Source organism: Coturnix japonica, chromosome 5, assembly GCF_001577835.2.
Source record: "Coturnix japonica isolate 7356 chromosome 5, Coturnix japonica 2.1, whole genome shotgun sequence".
In the NCBI taxonomy this organism is placed as follows: Eukaryota; Metazoa; Chordata; class Aves; order Galliformes; family Phasianidae; genus Coturnix; species Coturnix japonica.
In genome coordinates, this window is record NC_029520.1 from 21,383,279 (window position 1) to 21,405,819 (window position 22,541).

General features: G+C 56.9%; 2 protein-coding genes and 1 long non-coding RNA gene across 8 annotated transcripts; 2 read left to right on the plus strand and 1 right to left on the minus strand.

Moving 5' to 3' along the window:
- The first annotated feature begins 352 nt into the window (after positions 1-352).
- On the plus strand, positions 353-5,224 carry PEX16 (peroxisomal biogenesis factor 16). 2 transcript variants are annotated; one of them, XR_001555616.2, is made up of 11 exons: positions 353-537; positions 617-652; positions 734-810; positions 1,457-1,590; positions 1,887-1,993; positions 2,254-2,334; positions 2,755-2,907; positions 3,271-3,343; positions 3,614-3,837; positions 3,942-4,006; positions 4,706-4,948. XR_001555616.2 is itself a non-coding variant. In XM_015864394.2 (11 exons), the coding sequence occupies exons 1-11, from the start codon at positions 384-386 to the stop codon at positions 4,762-4,764; spliced, it is 1,059 nt and encodes a 352-aa protein (XP_015719880.1). In that variant the 5' UTR covers positions 353-383; the 3' UTR covers positions 4,765-5,224. The 2 variants fall into 2 exon arrangements, 1 of the variants encoding a protein (XP_015719880.1); XM_015864394.2 differs by having other exon boundaries at positions 3,614-3,733; positions 4,706-5,224.
- A 434-nt stretch (positions 5,225-5,658) lies between these two features.
- LOC107314774 lies at positions 5,659-7,387 on the plus strand. The gene is made up of 4 exons (XR_001555617.2): positions 5,659-5,941; positions 6,123-6,190; positions 6,285-6,436; positions 7,283-7,387. It is a non-coding gene; the product is annotated as an uncharacterized LOC107314774 (long non-coding RNA).
- On the minus strand, positions 6,766-20,841 carry MAPK8IP1 (mitogen-activated protein kinase 8 interacting protein 1). 5 transcript variants are annotated; one of them, XM_015864371.1, is made up of 13 exons: positions 20,759-20,841; positions 16,005-16,110; positions 13,552-13,785; positions 12,450-12,560; positions 11,810-11,891; positions 10,737-11,612; positions 10,297-10,372; positions 9,717-9,889; positions 9,384-9,493; positions 9,146-9,265; positions 8,483-8,553; positions 8,159-8,257; positions 6,766-7,770 (listed from the first exon to the last, which is right to left on the minus strand). In XM_015864371.1, the coding sequence occupies exons 1-13, from the start codon at positions 20,824-20,826 to the stop codon at positions 7,698-7,700; spliced, it is 2,199 nt and encodes a 732-aa protein (XP_015719857.1). In that variant the 5' UTR covers positions 20,827-20,841; the 3' UTR covers positions 6,766-7,697. The 5 variants fall into 5 exon arrangements, with proteins under 5 accessions (XP_015719857.1, XP_015719855.1, XP_015719856.1 ...); XM_015864369.2 differs by lacking the exon at positions 20,759-20,841 and adding an exon at positions 20,555-20,690; XM_015864370.2 differs by lacking the exon at positions 20,759-20,841 and adding an exon at positions 17,316-17,451.
- Between the last annotated feature and the right edge of the window lie 1,700 nt (positions 20,842-22,541).

The following is a 22,541-nucleotide window of genomic DNA, read 5'->3' on the forward strand; positions in this document are numbered from 1 at the left end:
CCCGCCCCACAGTAGCTGGACGCCGCATTTCCCACCCCCGGAGCACGAGCTGCCGCTGCCCGTCCCGCCGCCTCCGGAAACAAGCCCCCGCCAGGTGCCCATAGACGGGCGAGCGGAGGCGCTCCCCGGGCACAGCCTCCAAAGGGAGCCGCCTTCCCGAGCCCGGCTGCGACCGGAACGCGTCCGTACATCCCTCCGTTCCCGCCCGCATCGCCCACCCGCAGCACACCGCACACCCCGCAGCACACCGCACAGCCCGCACCTGCCGTTCCTCCGCCGCCGTGCCTTTAAACCCCCGCCCCGGTGCCCGTGTGCCGCGCAGGACGGGGCGGGCCGAGCGTGCGCGGTGCGGCGGGGCCGGAAGCGCGGGGCCGTGCGGCAGCATGGAGGAGGAGGAGAAGGCGGCGGCCCCGAGTGTCGGCGCGGTGCGGCGGCTGCGGCAGCTGTGCCAGCGCTACGAGCACTACGTGCGGCGCCACCCGGCCGCCACCGCGCAGCTGGAGGGCACCGTGCGCGGCCTGTCCTACCTGCTGCCAGGTGCGGAACGGCCCTACCCCGCCTCGGCGCCGCGCTCCGCCCGTGTGCGCCCGGTCACGGCCGCTTTCTCTCCCCGCAGGTCGCTTCGCGGACGCCCACGAGCTGTCGGAGCTCGGTACGTAGGGCGCGGGGCGGCGGGGGGCCCGGCCGTGCGGCACGCGGCGCTCCGTAACCCCGCGCCGTGTTCCCGCTGCAGTGTACTCCGCCTCCAACCTGCTGGTGCTGCTCAACGACTGGATCCTGCGCAAGGAGCTGCCCCGGGCCCTGCCGGCGGTAAGCGGGGCCCTATGGCTGAGAACGCTCGGCTGGATGCCGGCTCTTTCGCAAGAGCCCCGGGCCGGCTCTTAGCCCTCGGTTAGGCCCTTTGGGGAAGGAGGAGGAGAGCTTCTCTTTCCCCAGACAGGCCTCTGCTTCACGCCTGCCCGCTCCATGGGCCTGGATGTGGGTGGCTCAGTGTCAGCCCGTGCAAGCGGCCCCGTCTGTCACACACCCCGTGTTCCAGCCAGCAAAGCAGAAGAGTCGTTTCCCTTGGTGATTAAAAACTGAGCGTGGGGTGAGGTGAACTTCAGCTCTGTGTTCTTTCTGGGTGGTTTTCAAGCAATACACACTATGCTTTGCGATGAACAGCACCAGCAAGTTCTCTTGGTGTGCTGCTGTGCTCTTCATGCCTGGGATCCAGACTGATGCTGTAAGTTTGTGCTTGGCAGGCATTCGCTTTGGAGCAGCAGTGGACCCTGTGCTCCCAAGTGCACCCATCAGCTGTGCCCAGGTCGTCAAATGTCCCGGCCCTTCTTGTTTCTGAGGCTGTGACTTTCAGGGACATCACTCCTTTAGCTCCAAGGGTCCCCCCAGACTGGACTGTGCATCTTTCAACTTACAAGCAGAACCTCCATCCTGTCCCCCTTCCTGTGTTTTGCAGTCACTGCCCCAGCAGAAGCTGCTGACCTGGCTGAGCGTGCTAGAATGTGTGGAGGTCTTTGCAGAGATGGGGACAGCCAGGGTGTGGGGGGAGATGGGCCGATGGACCATCATTGTCCTCATCCAGCTGGCTAAGTAAGTGCCGCAGGCGGTGGGAAAGGGGCTGCATGTGCTTGGAAGGGGAATCTAGAGGGGCCTTGGTATTACCTCAGGAAAAATCCCAAGCAAGACTGAGCAGCCGGTCCCTGAGGCTGGGGGAGTTTGGAGCCTTCTACAGTGCAGGGCGCTGTGCTGCAGAAGGGTTCACTACCTCTCACCTGTTCCCTGAGTGGACCTGTGTGTTTCCCTCTTCTGGGAATGTCACCTTTAAGGCACAGCACGACCCAGCTCCACAGCTGGGTATTGAAGGCTTCCTGTGTGTCTGCCCACAGGGCCATCCTCCGTCTCGTGCTGCTGCTGTGGTATAAAGCTGGCATCCAGACATCTCCACCCATAGTGCCTCTGAACAGGGAGCAGCAGCAGTCTCTCCACTCTGAAGGTGAGCTCTCAGTGCTGTCTTTGGCTTGGGAGATACAGGCTGCGTTGCGGATCAAGCTGTGAGTCTACTGTTCTGATGGTCCTGGACAGTGCCAAGCAAATGTATCTTTTCACCTTCTGAGAGCTCTGTAACAGCCCTTTCAGGATGGTCCGCTTTGAGCTAGATCAAACTTTCAGTCCAGTCTTCTTGCTGACAATACAGAGACCAGGCTGAAATACGTTCCTTTAGAGCCTCACCCCTGTGGCTGTTTTCTCCTGCAGATGTGGAAGGCAGCTCCTCAGGGAAAGATCAGACCTATGTTGGTAGGCGTTCCAGCCGTGTCGTGCGATCTCTCCAAAATAGTAAGTAGCTGAGCCTGTTCTCTGTCCCTGCCTGAGCTGCTTCTGTTGTGTGCCTTTCACGTACGGGCCTGGGTGTGGGCAGTAGAGAGCAAAACTTGATCAGCTTGTATGGGGGTGTATCCTGCCAGTCACTGGGCACCGTGCACAGGGGAGTATTAAAGCAATAGGAATTCTCACACATAGTGCAAGACCAGTGGTAGTTCTGCTTTGAGAAGCATGAATCTTAAGAATATCTCTCCCTATTCCCTCCCTTGTTCAGGCAAGCTTTGAGGGTGCTGGTCAGTGGCAGCAACTGGGGAAGTGCAGCCACAGTCTTGCTGCTTGTGCATCTCTTCGAGCTCTCCCACTTTGCAGCACAGAGATGTGAGCTGGCTGGAGGGAGGTACTCGTTGTGTGAGTGACCTGATGTGCTTGTTTCAGCTCCTTCCCTGCAGTCCAGGCACTGGGGGTCCCCCCAGCAGAGGGAGGAGACGCAGAGCCGAAGAGCAGAGGAGATGAACCAGCCTCCCACTCCTCTGGGTCTCCAAGAAACCATTGCAGAATCGATCTATGTTACCCGTCCTCTGCTCCACTGTATCCTGCTCTGGCTACATGAGAGCACTCTCTATACCCTGGGTGTCAGCAGAGGGTGCTATGGGCTCATCTGCTGAGCTGTGGTGTAGGGTGAAATCACCCCCACACTCCTCTTCCTACTGCTGCTCTGCTTGTGCAAGGGCCTGAGAACTCCTCCATTACATCTTTGATGGCCAGCATCAGCCAGTTGAGCTATGTGCATGAGACCTCCAGGCCCTTCCCTGGGGCCCTCCAGCACTGCCCTAGAGTGTTTTCCTTTGGACTCTGCAAAGCTTTGCTGGTACCTAGCAGACTGCTTGTCTGTCTATGTACCTCTTGTTAGGCCTGTTTGGTTCTTTCTATTCCTTGACTGTACATTGCTAGTATTGAGTTTGGGAGTGTGGGGACAGAGATCATGGAAACCCTGGCTCCTCTCAGCAGTCCTGGATATCTCAAGGTCAGTTCTTTGTGGGTGGCTGCTGAAAATTCACACTTCCCCCTGCTTCCCACTCTGTGGCGGGTTGTACTGCCAGAAACGTGTGTAGGGGCTAGCCTTGTTTTTAACTGGAAGATGTACATATTGGAGTATTTTCTGCAGCACAATGCACTCTGTCATGGTGCAGGCTGCTTTGTAGGGACTTGAGGACAGAAAGCATTTAGCAATTCACTTTAATTTTCCTGTTGGCTGCTGTTGCTGTAAGTTCACTCTCTGCTCCTCTCCTTCCAGTTTGAGCTTGCTGAGTGATCTGAAAGACCTGAACAGGAGAGAGCGAGCAGAGCTGAGGAGACGGACTATCCTACTGCTGTACTACCTGTTGAGATCTCCTTTCTATGACCGATACTCAGAGTAAGGGGCCCTGTCGGGCTTTTGCTGAGAATTTCCCTTTGAACAGAAATAGCATCAGGGGACTGGGTGAGCAGATCTGAAGAGGTCTGGGTGCCTGTGACCAGGTTAATACAAGCCCTTGCCTAACTCCTGCTGTCACTGTTAACGTGTTCAACAGCTGGGATGGGAGATATCCCACTGGACTCATTCATACTCTCTCTCTTCCTAGGGCCAGGATCCTCTTCCTTCTGCGCTTGTTGGCTGATTATGTGCCTGGACTTGGCTTTGTCACACGTAAGTGGGTCCCATTGCTCCATCCCTGTTTCTGGTAGATGAAGTAAAATCATGGGAGTTGAGCAGAATATTTGTTGAGGAGCTTCTGACCTGAAGAAGGAATTGGGACATCCCTGGGATGGTTAGTTTCAGTGTACCTTGTATTGGTACAATACACAGACGTTGTAGAACTGTCCTTTCTTTGAGGAAGGCACAAAGCTGGCTGACTTGGGAGCCACTCTTCCAGTTAATGATTTCAGAGAGGCCTTGGAACCTGCATTAAGCCTTGTGCCAGCATAAGCATTTTTCGCTGTACAGAATTTGCTTTTGTGTTTGCACCTGCCCATTACTGCTGAGCTGTCTCTCTCTTTGCTGTGTCCTCCTGACTCACTGCATGCAGGTTTTTCCCTTGGTTGTTGTCAGAGTCCCTTCCCACCAGAAGCTGGATGTGTCAGCACTGAGAGAGTGGTGTCCCACATGGTGTCTGTGCTGACTGTGTTTCACTCAGCCCTTGGTCCTGCTCTAATCTCTGGCACTACATCCCAACATTACCTCCCATCTTGGCAAATATAACTATTCTGTTGATGGGTTTCTTCGCTGTGAAAGTAGAGGTTTGGAACTGTTGGAAATCATAATGAGGAGAGGGTATTGGCACCATTTACATGCATCCTTAGATTTTTGCCTTTCTAAATGTGGGATATCTCTGTTCTCTCGTTTCAGGGCCACTGATGGACTACTTGCCTGCCTGGCAGAAAATCTATTTCTATAACTGGGGCTGATGAGGAGAAGATGATTCTTATTTGCTAAGATCAGGGATGGATGTTTCTAAGGGAGGGCTGGGGGAAGGCATGTTGATTATGTCTAATTTTCAGTTGAACCATCAATGAGAAGCTCCTGTTCTGCAGGGTGGGGAGGGGGATGTACATAATTTTTTAACAGATGTGGCTATGAATGATGGACACTACGTAGGGTGTGTGGAGAGATGTTGGCCACCTCTTTCTATGGACTGTTGTGGCTGCAGCGATGGTGACGGGACCTTTTTTAAGCACTTGATTTTTCTCCTTTTGTATGGCTGTGCTATACTAAAACCAGGCAGCGGAGAGATTTTTGGAGAGCATAGTCTCCCACCTCGTGGCGTTGAGACTGACCTGCAGCTGCCTGCTTGTGTTGGCCATGCTTGGCCTATTTGCTTGGAGCGGGCTTGTCTGTCAAATAAACTGACTGAATGGAAAGAACTGAGCTGAAGGAGCTCTTTTCCTTTGATTTGGGCTGCCAGCAAGTCTGTCTCTATCAGGAAGAACAGTTTTTGCAGTTGTCTAGCCTGGTCCCATTTCTATTTAGAAGCCTTTTGCTCTGGTCTACATGACAGCTTTCCTACCTGAACCACCCTCATGGGCCCCCCAGGATACAGGAAATCACAGTCCTCTTACCTTAGCAGCCAAACTGGGCTTGGCACTGTATGGCATCTGTGTTACCACCACATGGCAGAATGAAAGTCATGAGTTGAGTGAACTGTGCTCCATTCATTTGGGAATTTGAAAAGGAAGGAGTGCAAGAAGGTAAGGCCCAGAAAGAAGAAAGCCTAATTAAAAAAGTTCTTTACTGTGAGGATGGTGAGACACCAGAACAGGTTGCCCAGTGAGATTATGAATGCCCTGTCCCTGGAAGCATTCAAGGCCAGGCTGGATGGGGCTGTGAGCAATCTAGTCTAGAGAGAGGTGTCCCTGCTTGTAGTAGGGGAGAATGGAACTAGATAATATTAAGCATCCATTCCAACCAAACCATTCTATGATTTTAAGTACAAGAGGTGAAAAGTTCTTGGGCTATCCAGGTGATTCCTCTGTGACCTCACAGCAGAATGGGACAGTGGTGTGTACCAGAGCTCAGAATGAGGTACTGGCTCTTGCTGCTTGCTCTGCTGCTGGGGGCTGTGCTCCCTCTGCCCCTGCACCAAAGGTGATGATGCTTCTCTTCCCCACCTCTTCCCTGCCCCAGTACCTGCAGTAATGCCACAGGGATTGGATGTGCCTTCTTCTGTAACTGCAGTGCTCCTGGACCAGGCTTGGTCTTGTATCGCTGATGCGGGCAAATTCCAGAGAGCTTTGGGCTCACTCCCACCTCTGGTTTTCTTCCGCAGCTATTCTGTCCCTGAGGACTTTTCTGCCCCCCTGGAGCTCCCACAGAAGCACTTTGGCTTGGTGGATGGTACAGCTCTTCCCTTGAACTCCCTCCTATGCATTCATTCCTCCAGTGATGACATAGACAGCTTCCCAGTCCTCATCCCACTGTCTACCCACAGATTATGGCATTAAACCAAAACAGCCTCGCTTCAAGACCATAACACCCCGGAAGCAGCCAGCAGTACTGCAGAGGGCTGGCAAAACCAAACGTGACGACCTTGATTTGGAGTACTACTATGATGCCCAGCTGTGAGAGAAGCAGGGCACTCAGGTAGGTCTGGGGTGCAGGAACAAGGCCGCTCCAGCTGCACTACAAAATAGGAAGAGGAGCTGGGGTTGCTTAGCCTGAAAAAGAAAAGTCTGGGAAGGGATATTATTGTGGTCTTCAACAACCTAAAGGCAAATACAGGGAAGCTATAGCCAGATTCCTTCTGGCTCTGTAAATGGAAAAGCAAGAATTACATTATGCCAAGATCTTACAGCAGTCTCTGACCGCCAAGGTTTGCACACCTGGGAAACTTCAACTCCTTCCAACCTCCTCAAGTGAAGGAACAAGCCAGGGCCCAAACCCACCCTGCACAAACAGCACTACAGCCCTGCTCCATGAACCATCATATTTAATAGTTGTTGCCATCACAGCAGATCCAGCTGAAGCACGGAGACCGCTGGCTGCAGGGACCGGGAGAGCTTTTGTACCTCCCTGGAGCTGCATACAGCTCCCTGCAGGCTTTAGCCCTTCCCTGCTCCATTTCTGGCAGGCACCCCAGTCTGCAAAGGGCTGAGAACCACTGCAGTGGGGTGGCTCAGCCCTGTCCTGCCTCTGCCACCTGCAGCTGGAGGGGATAGAGGGGGACAAGGACAGAAACGCTTCCCTCCCCATGGTGTGGTCACTGCAGAGGTAGGAGGGAATCTCTCCCCAGGGCACAGATACAAGAGAGGAGGGATGTGGGCAGAGGCAGGGGTGAACTGTCTCAGCTCATTCATCCTTTCTCTGGCACTCGAAGAAGAGATGCTGGGCTCTGTCCTTCCTGCCCAGCAGCCTTGTCCCCAGGGCCAGGCAGGGAAGTGATGGTCTCTGCCCTGGCAGGAGACATCATATAGTTCTTGTTGGCTGTAGCTTCTGCGTCTTCATCCTGCAAGAATCTGACTCTGCCACTGCGTTAGAAGTCACCCCTGAGGGATGTGATGGGAAGCTGAGCCATGGTCACAGCAAGGAGACATTTTCACCCCAGCCTGCAGTGGGGAAGGGCTGGAGAATGCCAACCCTTCCAGCACTCAGGCTGGGCAGACAGTGGGCACTTCTCAAATAGAATAAACTAAATATTTTTTACAATAAACACGATTTGTCCAGCCCTCCCCCCTCCCTATCCCCCAAGCCTGAGGAAGGGGAGCCATGAAGAGGCAGCACAGGACCCTGGGAGCAGTTCCCTGGACCTGCTTCTCCTCCAATCTCAGAGCAGCTCTTTTCCATGCATGACGTGGAAGGGGTGAGACTGCAGCCCTGGCTGTGCAGCAGGTGCCCGTGCCAGCCCCTACTCCAGGTAGATGTCTTCCGTGGGGCACGTGTACTCCACATACTCCTTGTAGAATTGCTGAAAAGCCCTCCTGAAACACAGCATGAAGCAAAGCTCAGCTGCACTCTCCCCGTGGTATTTATGCAGCCCATTTTGCTCCCCTTCTCGCCCTTGCCCCCTGTCCAGCTCTCAGATCGAACCCTGATCCAGCTCTGGGAGCCTCATGCATTAGTGCCCAGAGGTGCTGCTGGAACAAGGCCTCCATCTCAGCTCTGAGCTTCCACACATCCCCTGGGTTTCAGCCATCTGCCTGCAAAGCTTTGCACTGGGACTCATTCCAGCACCGTCAGGAATATGCTGCCTATAGCAGCGTCAGCTCTGGCTCTATCCCTGAGCCTCTCAATGTAGGGAAGAGGTGCCAGATTCTTTTTCCTCCTGTCCCTCAGGAGGGAGCACCTTCTTCCCACCCCAGGACTTACCCTACAGACTCTGCCAGTGGCTTCGTGGACTCCTCTGAGACGAAGACATGGCAGGCAAATCTGTGGTCAGCAGGGTGCTTGGTGATGAACCCAAAATATCTGAGGGTGAACAGAGCAAGTAAGACTGGACTGGCAGACAAGCAGGAATAAATACCTTGGCAAAGGGGTTTGGGGCTCAGCCTCCAGCAATGACCACTTCCCATGCTCAGGCCCATAACAGGAATGTTATTCCCACCCAAAGGCTGCTCCTCACAAGAAGCTGTGAGGTGAGGATGCTGGCAGTGGGAAAGCAGTGATAGCTGCCCCACACTTCCTGCTACTCACTTGTTGTTCTTTGGATGGTATCCACAAAAGGAAATGTTCTTCAGTTGGAAAAAATGGCTACACTTATTTACCTGGGGGACAGATAAAAGAGCAGTCAAAGCTTTCTTCCTTAGCAGTCCTGTGGGACAGCTGGACTCCAGCTTTGGAAATAATGCTCAGGCTGAGCCCAGCTCTCCACAATAGTACCCACGGCCACACTCTTACACCCACCCACAAGGGAGGTTTCCAAAAGTCTTGCTGGGAAGGCTTCACTTGCCTCTGCCCAGCATCTTGCTGCGCTCTGCTAGGCTACTTATGCAGAGCGCTAATCAGCAGCTCACGATGCCCAGCTAAAGAGATTACAGGGAAGATTTGGAGGACACCACTCAAAATAGTAGCAGAAAGGTTTAGGAACAGCTGATGGATTAGGGGTGCAGTTCAGTTCACATCATCCTAGCATAGCAACATGCTTGGCATCTGTGAGGGCACCAGTCTGCTGTATAGCCCAATGCTGGGATCTCACTAGGCTGCAGGGACCCCAATGGTGGGCCTATAACCTTTTGGATGGTGTTTCTCATGGAACAAAGAGCACACGGGATGGAGACATTTCTATGTGACCATGCCTGGGGGCACCAGCAGCTCAGAGCAGCAACAGTAGAAGGGATGAGGTGAGCAAGGCACTACCTTGCTGTGCTCCTTGGAGTCATCGGCTTTCACAGCTATCTTGACCCCACGCACGCTGATCTCCAAAACACAGCTGGAGGGTGGGTTAAAGTGCACAGTGAGGCGGCGTGTGGTGGCAATCTGGTGTGGGAGACAGAGACATAAATCCCTGGAACTCATAGACATCATGCAAAGATGGCTCACCCTTTCCCATCTCCTCCCTGTTCCCAGGCAGGCTTAGCCCACAGTGGGACACTACCTTCTGCATGGCCGCGCACAGTACATCATTGCCCTTGTGATAGGGAACCTGCACCGAGCCAAGGAACTTCACTCGAAACTGGTCCACCCAGTCGTTGTTCTTGGCCAGAGCTAGAAGACAGAGCACATGGCAAGGATCACCTCTGTTGGCCATCTCCATGCTCACAGACCTGCACCGTCCCCCACCCAGCAATGGGTACAAGCTCTGACCACTACTGGCTGGAGCTGCCCATGGCCACGACATTCCTTGTCTAGTGTCCTCCTTCCACCCCCTGTTACGTGGTGAGGAGTTGGGTAGGAGATCAGGGACATAAACAGTATGGAGGCTTGGTACCTGTTATATGGTCTGGGTCCTTGGTGACTTCAATAGCATAGTAGGCAGGAAAAATGCCCCGGTCCCCTGTCCTCATGTTGTAGGCCTCGTACCAATAATCTTCTGCCTGCACCTCCACCAGCAAAGGGTCGTCCACCTCCAGCTCCAGCTCGTCCGCATGGCGAGGCACAAACCTGGGCAGGGAGTCACTAGCACTGTGCTGTCTGGCAGCTCTAGAGGCATGCTCACCAACACACCACTTGGCCAAGGGCAGCGTGAGGCCTGTGGCCAGCACAGCTGGGGAGCAGGTGGAAGAAGATAAGATCTGATGCGCTAAATAGAGACCTGAGTGGGTCAAGTGGCTCAAAAGGAGATGGTACCTGACACTAATTCAGGGTTTCCCCTATGGCACGTGGCTCCCAGTGGTCCTGGGTGCCCTGGGAGGTCTCTCAGCCCTTAAGAAGATGTTGCCCAGCCAGTGCCTGGCTCCTGCTGGGCATGCTACCAGCCTAAGGACTGTGGTTCAGCTCACAGGCTTCCTATGCTGGAAGCTCCATGGTTTGGGTAGGACTGGAGGACACTGCTTGTGCCCCGCACTCACCTGAAGACAGCACGGTGGGTCTGTTCCTGCTCCTCACCATTGATCATGCAGGAGAACAACCCGAAGGACTCGGCACCTGGGGAGGAAGGTAGAGGGGGAACGTTGCAGCTTTGGTCATCAGCACCACACACAGGGAAGGACAAGACCCTCAGCTCATGCCCCACAGCCTTAGCTCAGGTGGTGCTGTCTTGGCCATATCTCACACTAGACAAAAAAAACCCAAACAACAGCTTGACGATTCCAGCTATCCTTGCCTGCAGCTCACAAAGCTTTTCCAGCCCACCCCTCCCCAACCACAAGAGAAGAGGTCACAGGCCGTGGAGCCAGTGCCCACTGGAGCTTCTCCATCTCACTGGGTTGGGTGAGTGGGTACCAGGGCCAAGCAAGGCTGCCAGGGGGTGCAGCCCTCAGCCCACATCCTCTCCCTGCCTAGCACTCACTGGAGGAACGCGACCGGCCACTCATGAAGACGTTGAGGAACTTCTTGGAGAAATGAATGTCCGCCTCAGGGGTGGAGTCCTCAGAGAGGCAGACCGAGTCACGCTTCAGCGCATCCTCCTCATACTCCTCGCCGATGGCTGACTCGTAGGGTGAGGAGACGCAGTTGTCATAGACAGTAGCCGAGTCACTCTCATCACTGTAGCCCGAGTAGCACTGCTTGAGGCTGACCAGCTCCAGCTGCACGTTCTCATCCACCACCAGCGTGTACTTGACCGAGTCGTAGGAGAGGGCACTGGTGTCCGAGCTCACGGATGCTCTCTGAAGGCCGTGGCCTGGCCGGTAGCCACTGCTCCCACCGCCGCAGGAGGCCCGGGGCAGGCTCGTCTTGTCAGGGGAGGACATGTAGTCCAGCACCTCATCCTCCTCACTGATGGAGGGGTTGGTTTTCCCAGCCAGGGCTGAATAGCTGGAAGTGTCGATATCGGAGCTGATAGACATACGGTTCTCACTGGACTGTGACAGGAACGGCTTTTCGGTCTCCAGCGGGTCTGAGTTCTTCTGCACAGGTGTCAGGTAGATCTCCTCAGTGGCCTCCAGCCTCACATCTGTCTGGTAGCGGATGCGGTCCCGGTGGGCCTCGGGAGCCCTCGACGTCACCACCACCACACTGGCACCGTGGGGTGGGGGTCGGCTGGCAGCCTGGTGCTTCTCGGGGGGCCGGGATGAGGCAACGCAGGCGGGTGCCATCTGGGTGGCTGCCGTGCGCCGGCATGGGCTCTCCGTGGATGTGCCCCGGTCTTTGGTGGAGGTTGTGCTGTTTTGGTGATTGACCTCATCACTCAGGCAAACGTGGTCATGGGGAGGGGTCTGTTCACCTGTGAGGAGAAGAGCAGTATTTGTGCTCCCACTGATAGGGATGCCCCAGACTCAAGCTGGACACATGCCCACTGGGGACAGTCTCCCAACCCTCTGTTTCGGCAAGGCTTGGCCCCAGCCCTGGGCCAAGGATTGACTCCTAGGAGCTACCAAAGAGTGCAAGGGGCTGCTCTCAGTTACCAGCCCCACAACTCACCCGTCTTCAGAGGGGACGATGACCGGGACACCCGCTCTTGCCAACTGTGCTTTTTCCCCAGAGAGTTGTTATTCAGGGTGTCCTGGGGAGGAGAACAAAGCCGCCTTGTCACTCCAGCAGTAAACAGCACGTGGCGCCTGTCCCTGCCTGCCCCACAGAGATGTGCAGAAGCCAGAGCCATCACGGTCCCTGGGCAATGCCTGAGACCACCCAAGCACTTCCTCAGGGTCGCTGTGACCATTCTCAAGTGCAACCAGTGCACACTTTGCTCCCAGACTTTGCAGATGGTTCTGGGGGCAGCACAAGTCTTTGTCCCTCTGCAGCAGCCACATTTTCTGTGCTGCTAGTTTTTGCTCAAGCATCAAGCTTGGGATTCTTGGGGTTTTCTCCTGCAAGCAACCCTCTGCCTTAATGCCCACTAAGATCCATGGGATTCCCTGTCCTGGAGCACAGGCACTCCATGTTCCTGCTGCCAGCTTTATCAGACCTGTGTGGGAAAGCTCCTGTCCCCAAAGTCCTCAGCACAGACCACACCCATGGATCCCAGTGTGGTCCCACAGCCTCCACCATCCCCTGCAAGGACACCATCATCTCCCCTCCCCAGCCCACCATCTATACAACCCACACACCCCAAAAATACCTCTCCGCAGGTCTGGACGCTGGTTGGGACCAGCTGCCCGGGGGGGGCCTTTGCCGTCCCCGTCCCCCCAGCTGGATGTGGCTCCCACGTGCCACCGGCTCCTCGGGGTCCCTGCGCAGGGTGGGACAAGGCTGCCTGCTGTCCCCTTGTCCATTATGCTCCAGCAGGCTCCCCCCCACCCCCCACCTCCCCATCCCTGCTGCCTTTGTCCCCGGTGCCAGCTGCCCCGCAGCCATTGTCCTGGCTCTGTGCCCTCCTCCTCCTCCTCCCACCCATGGCCTCAGGCAGAGCTGGCATCAGCTGCAGGTTCCAGGCTGGTGACACCTAGCTCCGACTACGCCCCATCTGTCACCCGCAGGGACACCTGCCTCTAGCTTCAAGCCCCTCAGCTGCACGTCACTGCCATGAAAATCCTCCTACTTGGCAAGAGAAGCCACTGCTGAAAGCAGGAGGAAGGCAAAAATAGCCCTGTGTGCAGCACACCTTGTGCAGGTCTGCAAGGTTTGCAGGAGAGATGGGGCCAAGGGACTCCAGCGTAACTCTCCTGGGGACAGCCCCACTACTGCATCTGGGAAAACACCCCATCCAAAACCTCCTGCAAGCCCTGAGAGTGAGCGAGACAAACCCCCATTCTCCTGACCACCATTTCGGGTAATGCGACTGTCGCTGCGATTTTGCACGGGGCGCTGACACCGATGCCCCCCTAGCCGGGTGTAGCCGCCCAGGAGAAGGGCCCCAGTCCCAGAGCCGAGCGCACGCACAGGGCTGCGTCACCGGCCCGTCCCAGGCTGCGGCTGCGGCGCTGGCAGCCCCAGATCTGGGACGCGGCGCTGGGACGGATGGCTCATTCACGCGTTCAGGCTGCCACGCCTCATTAGCTCCCCGTCCCCACTAAGGTCCCTTCCCCGCTCCCTGTCCCCTTACCCTGGCCCTACGGGCCCGGGGCGGGCACAGCCCACCCTTAAGCCTCCCCACGCTCGGAGGGGCTCGGCTCAGCAGGAAACGAGCTCATCTCCCCCCGCATCCCTCCACGTCCCCGACCACGCACCCATCCCCGACAGAATCCCCCAGCGCCGCGAGATCCCCCCGTGCCGGCGCTCACCTGGCTGCGAGGCACCTGCGGGAAGAGGTTGAGCGTGGTGGGGCGCTTGGGCCGGTAGCTGTCGGTGCTGGCGGGCGGCGGCTCCTTTTGCAGGGGCTCGGGCGCCGTCTGCTCCTCAGCCGGCGCATCCCCGGCGGCGTCGATGAGGTCGAGCTGCAGCATCTCGGCCTGCAGTCGGCCTCCCTCCCCGCCGCCCGCCGCCCGCGCCGCGCTGGCCGCCCGGCTCACGCGGCCCTGCCGGGATCAGCGGCTCGGTCAGCGGGCGGGGCGGGACGGGACGGGACCGGGCGGCCGGTCGCAGCCTTTTAAAGGCGCAGGGATGCTCCCCGCCGCTCTCCCTCCAAGCCCCCCCCCACTGACGCGCCTCTTCTCGGACGCTTCGAGCTTTAACAAGGAAACACGCATAGGAAAAGGAGGGGGGGGATCCCCGGCTGGCTCCGTGATACCTAGCTAAGGTGGGCTGCTGCTGCCAGCCAGCCCAGGCTGCTGGTATGATCCCGAATCACTGGGAAAACTCAGAGGAGGAAAGTCCCAGAAGGATGCAGAACAGCAAAACAGTTTGAGCAACATACGCTGTAGGAGCAGTGCTACGTTCAGGATTCAATAGCTAAAAGGAAACTACAGCTGCTGTTGGTCCATGTTAATGGGTTGTAGCACAAGAGGCTGTGCTGTGGCCCTGGGCATGGATGGACACCACTTGTTTCTCTCCACAGGAAAGGCCTCACACTCCAAAGGTGCTGGAAAGGAGATGCAGAGGATGCTGTTTAAAAGCACCCTAAGGGTGCAAGCAGCCGCTGTGCTGCTGCGTCTCAGCCTGGCTCTGCTCCATGCAGCGGGATCCCAGAGCAACCGGGTAGCTGGCACCGAGCCACCACAGTGCTGCCATCAGCCTCCGGGTCAGGCAGCTGCAGCTGGTGCAGGTTGCACTGAGGCAGGGATGGTGGCAGGGAGAAGCCTGGCACTTCCAGGAGCCTTACTCTGCTGTAAAACCAAAGGGATTTGTTCTTCCCACGGCTGGTTCAAGACTTTTTGTGCATCCAGCACAGGCCCAGAGCATGAGGATTTAATACAGGCATATCCCAGCTCTTTTCCCTATGGCACTCTTCTTGACATTCCCAAAAAGCTTATTCTACTTTATTTTTTCCACGTTTGGTTCCCGCATCAAACAGTTTCAGCAGCTCTCAGAACATGAAGAGCACAACGAGCCCTAGCAATGGGCAGCCTGCTATCCTGCCTCGCAGCAATCAGAGGTAAGGGGTCCTGCACTTCAAGACAAACAGAACAAGGCGAAACCCGAAACCAAGACCTTGCACTTGTGCTTCCCAACCTGCCTCTCTGCACCCTGCCTCGGAGGAGCCAGCCATGCCTTGCAGGCTGCGTGTCGGAGCCACTATTTCTGGAGATCTGCTAAAATAGCCCATGATGAAGTCATCATTGTTTTTCCAGCATTAAAAAAAAACAAAACACAAAACAAAAAAGAACCCAACAACCTAAAAAAAACCCACCCCAAATCCTCTGTCGAGGCACTGTCTTCTGAGAGGGTATTTTGCTGTGCTGGGCCTCTCTGCCTGCCTGTCCACATCCAGCAGCTGCCTGCTCCAGCTCCTTCCTTGTTTGCAGGGGAATTATGGCATCTGCCCTTTCCTTAGGGACCCTTCACTGAGGATTCAGGTTAGCTCCTGCCCTCAGCAGAGGCCCATCCCTACAGGATTCAGCCAGCATTTCCATGCCAGGGTTATTCCCAGTTTTCCAGGCTCTGCACAACACACAGAGCCAGACCCATCCAAAACACTCCCCCAGGCCCGGGCACTTCCAGCAGCCACCTACATCAGGCTCTCATCTCGTGAGACCCATCCTCCACAGCTCTGATAGAGCCTGGCTCTCCCCACCATGTTTCAGACTGAAGAGCCCTCTCACTGCCTCTGCTTTCAGTTCTGCTCCTCAGGCAATCCTTCACATCCCATGTATGCCATTTGAATGTATTTTTAGCAGCTGTTTCCTGAGCGTGTAGGCTCCACTCCTGTGTTTAGGATCAGCTCGCTGTGTCCATGCAACTAGCAGACCCAGGGCGTCCTACAGTGGGTGCTGGGCAAGGCACAGGACTCAGTCCTGGTACCGCAACCACCCATGCCATGGCATAGAGCTCTTCACAGTACAAAGACACAGAAACTCCTCAACAAACCCCACAAACAGAAGGATTCTGTTGTACACAGGCAACAGAGCACATTTTTTTTATCCTCATTCCAGGGAAGGGTTGCAGCCCCTAACAGACCTGGCAGATCATAGAGTTCTCCTCTCCCTGCTCCAGAGAAGTCCCATATGAGAAGCTACAGGAGCCCACCAATGCTTCCCTGAGAATGAGTCTCACCACACCTCCCTGCTCACTATCAGCACAAAACTCACAGGCACAGCACAGAACCCCGTCTCGTCCCCACCCCAGTGCATGCACTTACCCGAGCGGCCAGGCTGTCCTTGCAATGTAGGCTGATGCCACACTCATCGGTGATCTCAGAGAGGTCTTCATCCTCAAACTCCTCAAGGCTGATGTCGTGGGTGAGCCTGGGGAGAGCGGAGCCTGCTGTCATACATGGCACATGGGGGCCAGGATGCAGGCAGGGAGCAGCACCAAACCCCCTGGGAGGGGTTCTCTGGATCTTTACAGGGAAGAAGGACCAGGAAAAGGGATGCTTCTGAGAGGAGAGCTGGAAGATGGCAGGTCACAGCTGGAAGGTGGGCACCCCAGGACATGAGATCGCATTGAGACCTGCAACCTTTACACACACCTACCCGCTGGCTGTAGAATGAGCAGAGGGTGGATCCTCACAAGCAGGCTCAAGAGCTGCTGCCCCAGCCAAGGTGCTCCCTGATACAGAGAGCAATGAGCTCCCTCTGTGCCATACTCCCTCTCCACAGTGTCTGTAGCATCCCTGCAGCCACTGGTGCTTCTCAGCACCCCAGTGAGCCCCTGGAGGCTCCCGTATGGCCTCACACACTCTTCATGTCCCTTTGGAAAGTTTGCAGAGGTTTCCTTTTAGCGGCTGTAAATGTGCTGACTGCCTCGCTCCTCACGTGCTCACTCACATCCCCAGGGAGCTCCTGGCTCCTGTGCATTAAAACATTTCTACATCGCACTACCGCAATGCTCCTCATGCTTATTCCAGGGAGGAAAACACAAGAGCCCAGTCAAAGAGTCCTCTGCCGGCCACGGCACCTCCCCTGCAGGGCTGCGAGGAATGGAGGTGTCCCCAAGAGATGCAGAGGGGCTCTGCTAGGAGAGTCCCACATCCCCCACTGCTGCTGCCTGCAGAGATGCAGAGCAGGAGGCTCTCAGCACAGTCTTCAATGCACAAATCGATTTCTTCTCCTGTTACATGGGTCGCTGGTGTCATTACCATCCGCTCATTACCTCTGCCCACCACGGGTCCCAGCACAGGGCACAGCCCTGCCTTAGGTATGGGGAGATGCTGTGTGGGCGGCCAGCGCTGTCCCCCGCCTGCACCCACAGGCAGAAGGGACCCCCACGTGCAGCCCTTCTGCCCCCATGCTGCAGCTCCCTCCTGCCCCGCTGACAAACTCTGCACATTCCCACACCCACGGCTCCCGAGCAGCCACGAGAATGTTGAGCTGCACCCAGTGCTGAGTCTGCTGCTGCCCAATGACACTGCTTGGGGCAGAGGGCGATGCACCCACAAATGAGGGGCTGCCCCTTGTTCCCATGCACAGCCCTGGGGACAGCCCTCACCCCAGGCCTGCCGGTCCCCTACCATTTCTCCCAGTGGTCTTCCAGCCAGCTCTCCTCCTCCGTGCTCGACTCCATGCTCGGGGGCAGCTGCATTGAGGAGGCCCCTTCCCTGGGGGGCAGGCTCCCACCCTGAGGCAGCCCCCAACCCGTGGTGAGGAGAGCACGAGCTCCAGGTGCCCGCTGCCCCAGCGCAGTCTATGGCTGCTGGCGCTGCTCTGTCTCCTCACTGCGCAACCTGGGCAAGCTCATTAAAAATAGATGGAATCAGCTGTCCTGGAGGGGAAAAAAAAAAACCACAAAAAATAACCTCCCCAGCTGAGCTGATGCCAAGTCCCTGCTCTCTGCTGGGGATGCTGACTGCCTCCGCCTGCCAGCCAGCCAGCCCGGCTCCTGGGAGCGCTCCAGCGGCCGGTCCCCACACCCGCAGCGGGCATCTGGTTACCCAGTGCTGGTGCCCCTTCCACCCACTCCTTCCCTTGCCCTCGCTGCAAAAAGTCGGGCAAAGGAGGGGTCCTTGCCAGGCCTCCCAGTTTAGTGCTGCTGGTGGGTTTTACTAGCTGCGCTGAATTTGGTATCTCTCAGCTTGCAGATAGTGGTACCATGGACTCCATCTTCCATATCAGCTTTGCTCTGTTCAAATCTTCCTGGCTCAATGGATTTAATTAAAGAAAACAACTGTCTCTGTGTTACTTTGCCCTTTCCTTATCTCACAGAGATGCTCCAGGACTTCCTAAGGAAGGCGATTCTCTTTCATTGCCCTCCATGGGAACACCCATGCCTTTCTCTCCTGCCCCTGAAAGAGGCTGAAAACACCAGCAAGGCAAAGCAGCTCTCACTCACATCAGCTCCATCACAGCCCACAAAACCCTGAACAGGTCTGACAGGGAACTGTGCCCACAGAGGTCCTCCTGAAGGTGTGTCCCATCTGCTTTCAAACGCCTGTGACAAGGATGGCATCCCCTGCTCTACCACCCAAAAATGGCAAGTGCGCAAGTAGCCATGGCTGCAGGAGGAGCATGGCTGCAACTGCAGCAACACCAGGAGAGTGCTAACAGGATTGTAATCCACATCCCCTCATAGGGAGGGGGCATTTACTGGCCCCCTGGCTGCTGCCCTCGATGTACTCAGCTCTCCAGTCTGCCTCTAGGCTCCAGCTGGCTTGTTCTACAGCAGGATCCAGGCAGGAGGAGGAGGAGCTGTGCACGCCCACAGCGTCTTCTGTGAGCAGCCTGTTGCGGGAGGGAGCCAGTGGATGAGCTGGGGAGCAGGAGGAGCCGTGGGGTGGGCAAGAGATGGGAAAATAGGGTAAGGAGATGGGGCCAGGCTCAGCAGAGTGTGCGCTTGGTGCTGGCACTTGGTCAGGGCAGCACAACAAAGAGGGGGGCCCAGCAAGCCCAGACGTCAAGGTCCCTCAGATCCAGACCAACCTTTGATATCTCATCACAAAAATCAGGATCACCCACTTTGACACCCAGCACATCACCTCAATACACAGTCTGCCATTGCCCCAGCACACAGCCCTTCACATCATCACTCACCACAGCATTGACAGGATGATCAGCCCATCACCTCAGTACCCAGCCCATCGCCCCCACACAGGCCCCTCATACACAGGTGCAGTGGGGCAGCCCTGGCTGTATCACCTTCCCATCTGGACACAACCCTGAGCACGAGGCTTTCGGAGGATGATGTGGAGGATGGAAGAGACAACAGCTTTTGTTTCTGCCTCCTAAAATGCCATTGCAGCAGTGGGAAGCCACCTCCAAAGGCCCTGAGCCTGCAGCTCTCCCCTCACTACCCACCACCCCAAAACAGCCAACACCAAAGCCAGCAGCCCTGTGGCCTGCAGGGCCCCGCCAGCCTCAGTGCCATCACCTGCTCACCACATCCCCTTGCTATTCAAGTCACCATGTCACCTCCCACACGAGGCAGTGCCCCTCGATGAGCAGAATCCCTGGGATGGTGCTGCACACGGGGCCAGCCCGGCGTCCCCATCAGCCCCCGTCCCCTTCCTAGCCCGGCGGCAGCCTTTCCCCACGCAGCGTGCAGCTGCTGGGCGTGCAGCTCTCCCAGCCATGTTGCAGCAGCGCCCAGCGGCTCGGGCAGGCAGTGCTGCAATCACAGGCAGCCACTGGAGCGCCCAGTGAGAGGACATGGGGGCAGAGGGCTGAAGGAAATGGACAGAACCCGACACAGCTCGACAGCATCCAGCCACAGATCTATAAAACTGCAGGGCTGGCGGGCTCAGAATCACCAGCATCTGGATCCCAGCTGCAGCCCCAGGTGTGAAGCTTCTATTCATTCCCACCTCCAACATGTCACCAGGTAACCACCCAGTGCCGACCACGCTCACACGAGAAACACCACCTCAGTACCCCAGTGTGCTGGAGCCAAGCGGAGAGCAATGGCCGAAGATGTCACAGCCCCAGAAGCACCTGGTTTGCCCAGGGTGGCAAGCAAGGCTCACTTGCCCACCATGCTCCCTTACCCGCTGAATGCATCGTATCCCACAGCCGCTAACAGGAGGTACCAGCAGGCCTGAGCCCCACTGGCCCTGTGGGTCGGCACCTCCGGCCGTGCCTGGCCCGGCCCATGCAGTCGGAAGTCGCTGCGAGAGGCTGCACGGGGCGGCACAGGGGCAGCCTCCCCCGCATCCCAGATCGATGGGTGTAGCGGTGAGGATGTGTCCGGGCACACTCACCCCTGCTCGCATGGGGCTGCTGCTTCCCTCACCGGGGGACGGGGGAGGGGGGGGTTGGTCTAGGAAAAGGCTAGAAAAAGGCTCTCCCGGGGGTGGAGAAAGAGATGGAGCTTGGTGCTGGGGAGAGGTGGAGAGACAGGTGAGGAGAATGGGGGATGGAGGGGGGGGGGCTGACAAAGGGAGTGTGGGGCCGAAAGCGGGAGGCTGAATGGGAAATGAGGACAGGTATACGGAGCTGGCATGGGAATAGGGGGGGAATGAAGCAATGTATGGGAGCGCTGAAGCAGTATTGTAGGGGATGATGGATCAGGCGGGGTTCAGCAATGCATGGCGTGGGGGGGAGGGGGGGAGTGAAGAAACACGAGGGGTGGGCTAGGGGTCTAGGGGTGTCAAAGCGCTGCAGCGGATGCAGAAGCTGCAGGAGGTGGGGGCCCGCAGTGGCAGCGCGGGGCTGGGTTGGGGGGGGGAGGGGGAAGGGGGCTGCTGTAGACGGGGAGCAGAGCCCCGGGGCGCTGCGGCCCGGACAGCCCTGCAGGGGTCCCGAGGGAAGCGACCGGTACCTGAAATTGGGGGGCGAGGCGAGGTGCAGCCCCAAGAAGGGGGAGGAGGCGGGCGGGGATGCGGCTCCTTTCTCTCGCTCCGCCATTCCGTGGCTCTCTCCATGCAGGCGGAGGGAGGGAGGGCGGGCGGCGGGGAAGGAGCAGGGAGGGAGGATGGAGGACGGAGGGAGGGGATGCTGGCGGGGCCGCCGAGGAGGGACGTACCTGATGCCGGGGGGCTCCTCCCGCGGCCCCCCCAAGCTGCCGGGCAGGTGTGACCCCTCCCGACACATGTACCCAGCCGTGCTCACAGCTGGAAGCACTACCCAAGAGCCCCAATAGCTTGGGGCTGCTGGGGGCTCCTGCCCAGGGTGAGGGACATGCAGGGCCACTCTCAAGAGGAAGGGCACCCAGTCACCCCTGCCCTCTTAGAGCATCCCTTCTGTGCCAGCCTCCCTTGGCCTCAGCCTGCAGCAGGGGAATGCCTGGAGTCCACAGATCAGATCTCACTGTACTCTCACACCCCTCACAGGCCTGTACCTCCCTGGACCATGGGTGAACATTACCCCCTTCTGCCTTCTCCCAGCAGTTCTCTCCCCCAGGCCTCTCCTGCCACACACTGTGGGCTGTCTCAGGAAGCCTTGAAGGTAGCAGCGCATACAGCGGTCCACAACACCAGTTGGTGTGGGTGGCACTGCCTTAGTGACACTGGGTCCATCTATGTGTCTCAAACCGCAGAGCTGACTGCCTTCAAGGTGCTGGTATTGCTGCTTGGCCAAGACCCAGGCCATCAGCTGCTCTGCCAGAGCAGAGCAAGCAGAGCCCTCCAGGCACACAGTCCTGCTCTCAGATGGGAGCCTAGGCCTCCTGCCAGACAGACTCAGAACTGATGTAATTCCCAGCCAGCATGGACACCAGCACACACCCACTGGGTGACTGTGGTACCCCGTGGGGCCAGGTGTCCCTAGCTAGGAGATCTGCTTCAGCCTTCTGTCTGTTCTATGCTCTATGCATCCAGCCACTCACACACTGCAGGACCCTTGGCTGCTACCTCTGGAAGCCCTTCTCTAGCTGATTCTGTGTTGGCATGGAGGTACCAATCATGGTAGGTAGGGTCTGGAAGAGGAAGGTTATTAGTGACCTGCTGCTGCTACATTGCATGCCTTGATCCTGATAGCACCCGGCACTACTTACCTGGCGGCTGCTGGGACCTGCTGGCTTCCCAGCAGACCTGCACCCATCTGTGCCAAGCAGCAGGGCTGCACTGCACAACACCATACTCCTGCTGTCAGGAAAATGCAAAACTCCTCACGCTGCAGCAAAGGATTGCACCTAACTCCTGGACAACAGTCACAACAATCTACCCAACGTGAGGAGGGCTGTCAGCTCATTTTGTACCACAGGCTTTGCTAAGATGTCAGAGTGCTGTTAATAAGGGGCTTGGTAGAAACAGTTGATTGAGTTACATCTTGAATTTCCCCAGGCACCACATAAAAGCCTCTGCGCTCCCCCAGCAATGTGTGTGCTTGTATATATCCTGCAAATCAGAGACTATGTAACTGCTGCAGCCAGTGTCTCTGCTCACAAGGCATCCATTGTCTCACCCTTTCAAATTGCCTGTCTGACCACCGGGTTCAATTCAGAGCAATTCAGCCTTAAATTAAGGCCTGAGGAAGGGTTTTTCCACTCCTCGCCCCAGTGGAACCAGCTGCTCTAACCCAAGCTGCTCCCTCTGCCCCCAGGTACAGTCATGCTCCAGTTTCCTCCCTGCCCCATTAGCTACAGCCCCAGCTCCCAGCCCTTCACACCCAGGCACAATTTCTGCACCCAAACCTTTCAGCCATCTGCTCCCAAAGCCACTCCAGCTCCTCCTTTGAGAAGAAAGAAGAGACACAGGAGAAGGGAATTTCCCCAACCTTCGGTACAAGAAGAAATCACTTACTCTGCTAGAAATCCTCAGTTCTCCACTTTCCATCTTCAACCATGTCACTGCAATCACTTTGTCAAG

Coding starts and splice junctions, on each gene's coding strand:
- PEX16 (XM_015864394.2), top strand. CDS start 384: ATGGAGGAGGAGGAGAAGGCGGCGGCCCCGAGTGTCGGCGCGGTGCGG. Junction 1,591..1,886: donor GTCCTCATCCAGCTGGCTAA/GTAAGTGCCGCA, acceptor GTCTGCCCACAG/GGCCATCCTCCGTCTCGTGC. Junction 3,344..3,613: donor GCAGTCCTGGATATCTCAAG/GTCAGTTCTTTG, acceptor CTCTCCTTCCAG/TTTGAGCTTGCTGAGTGATC.
- MAPK8IP1 (XM_015864369.2), bottom strand. CDS start 20,640: ATGGCGGAGCGAGAGAAAGGAGCCGCATCCCCGCCCGCCTCCTCCCCC. Junction 10,373..10,736: donor TGGCCGGTCGCGTTCCTCCA/GTGAGTGCTAGG, acceptor CTTCCTCCCCAG/GTGCCGAGTCCTTCGGGTTG. Junction 8,258..8,482: donor TACCATCCAAAGAACAACAA/GTGAGTAGCAGG, acceptor GTTCACCCTCAG/ATATTTTGGGTTCATCACCA.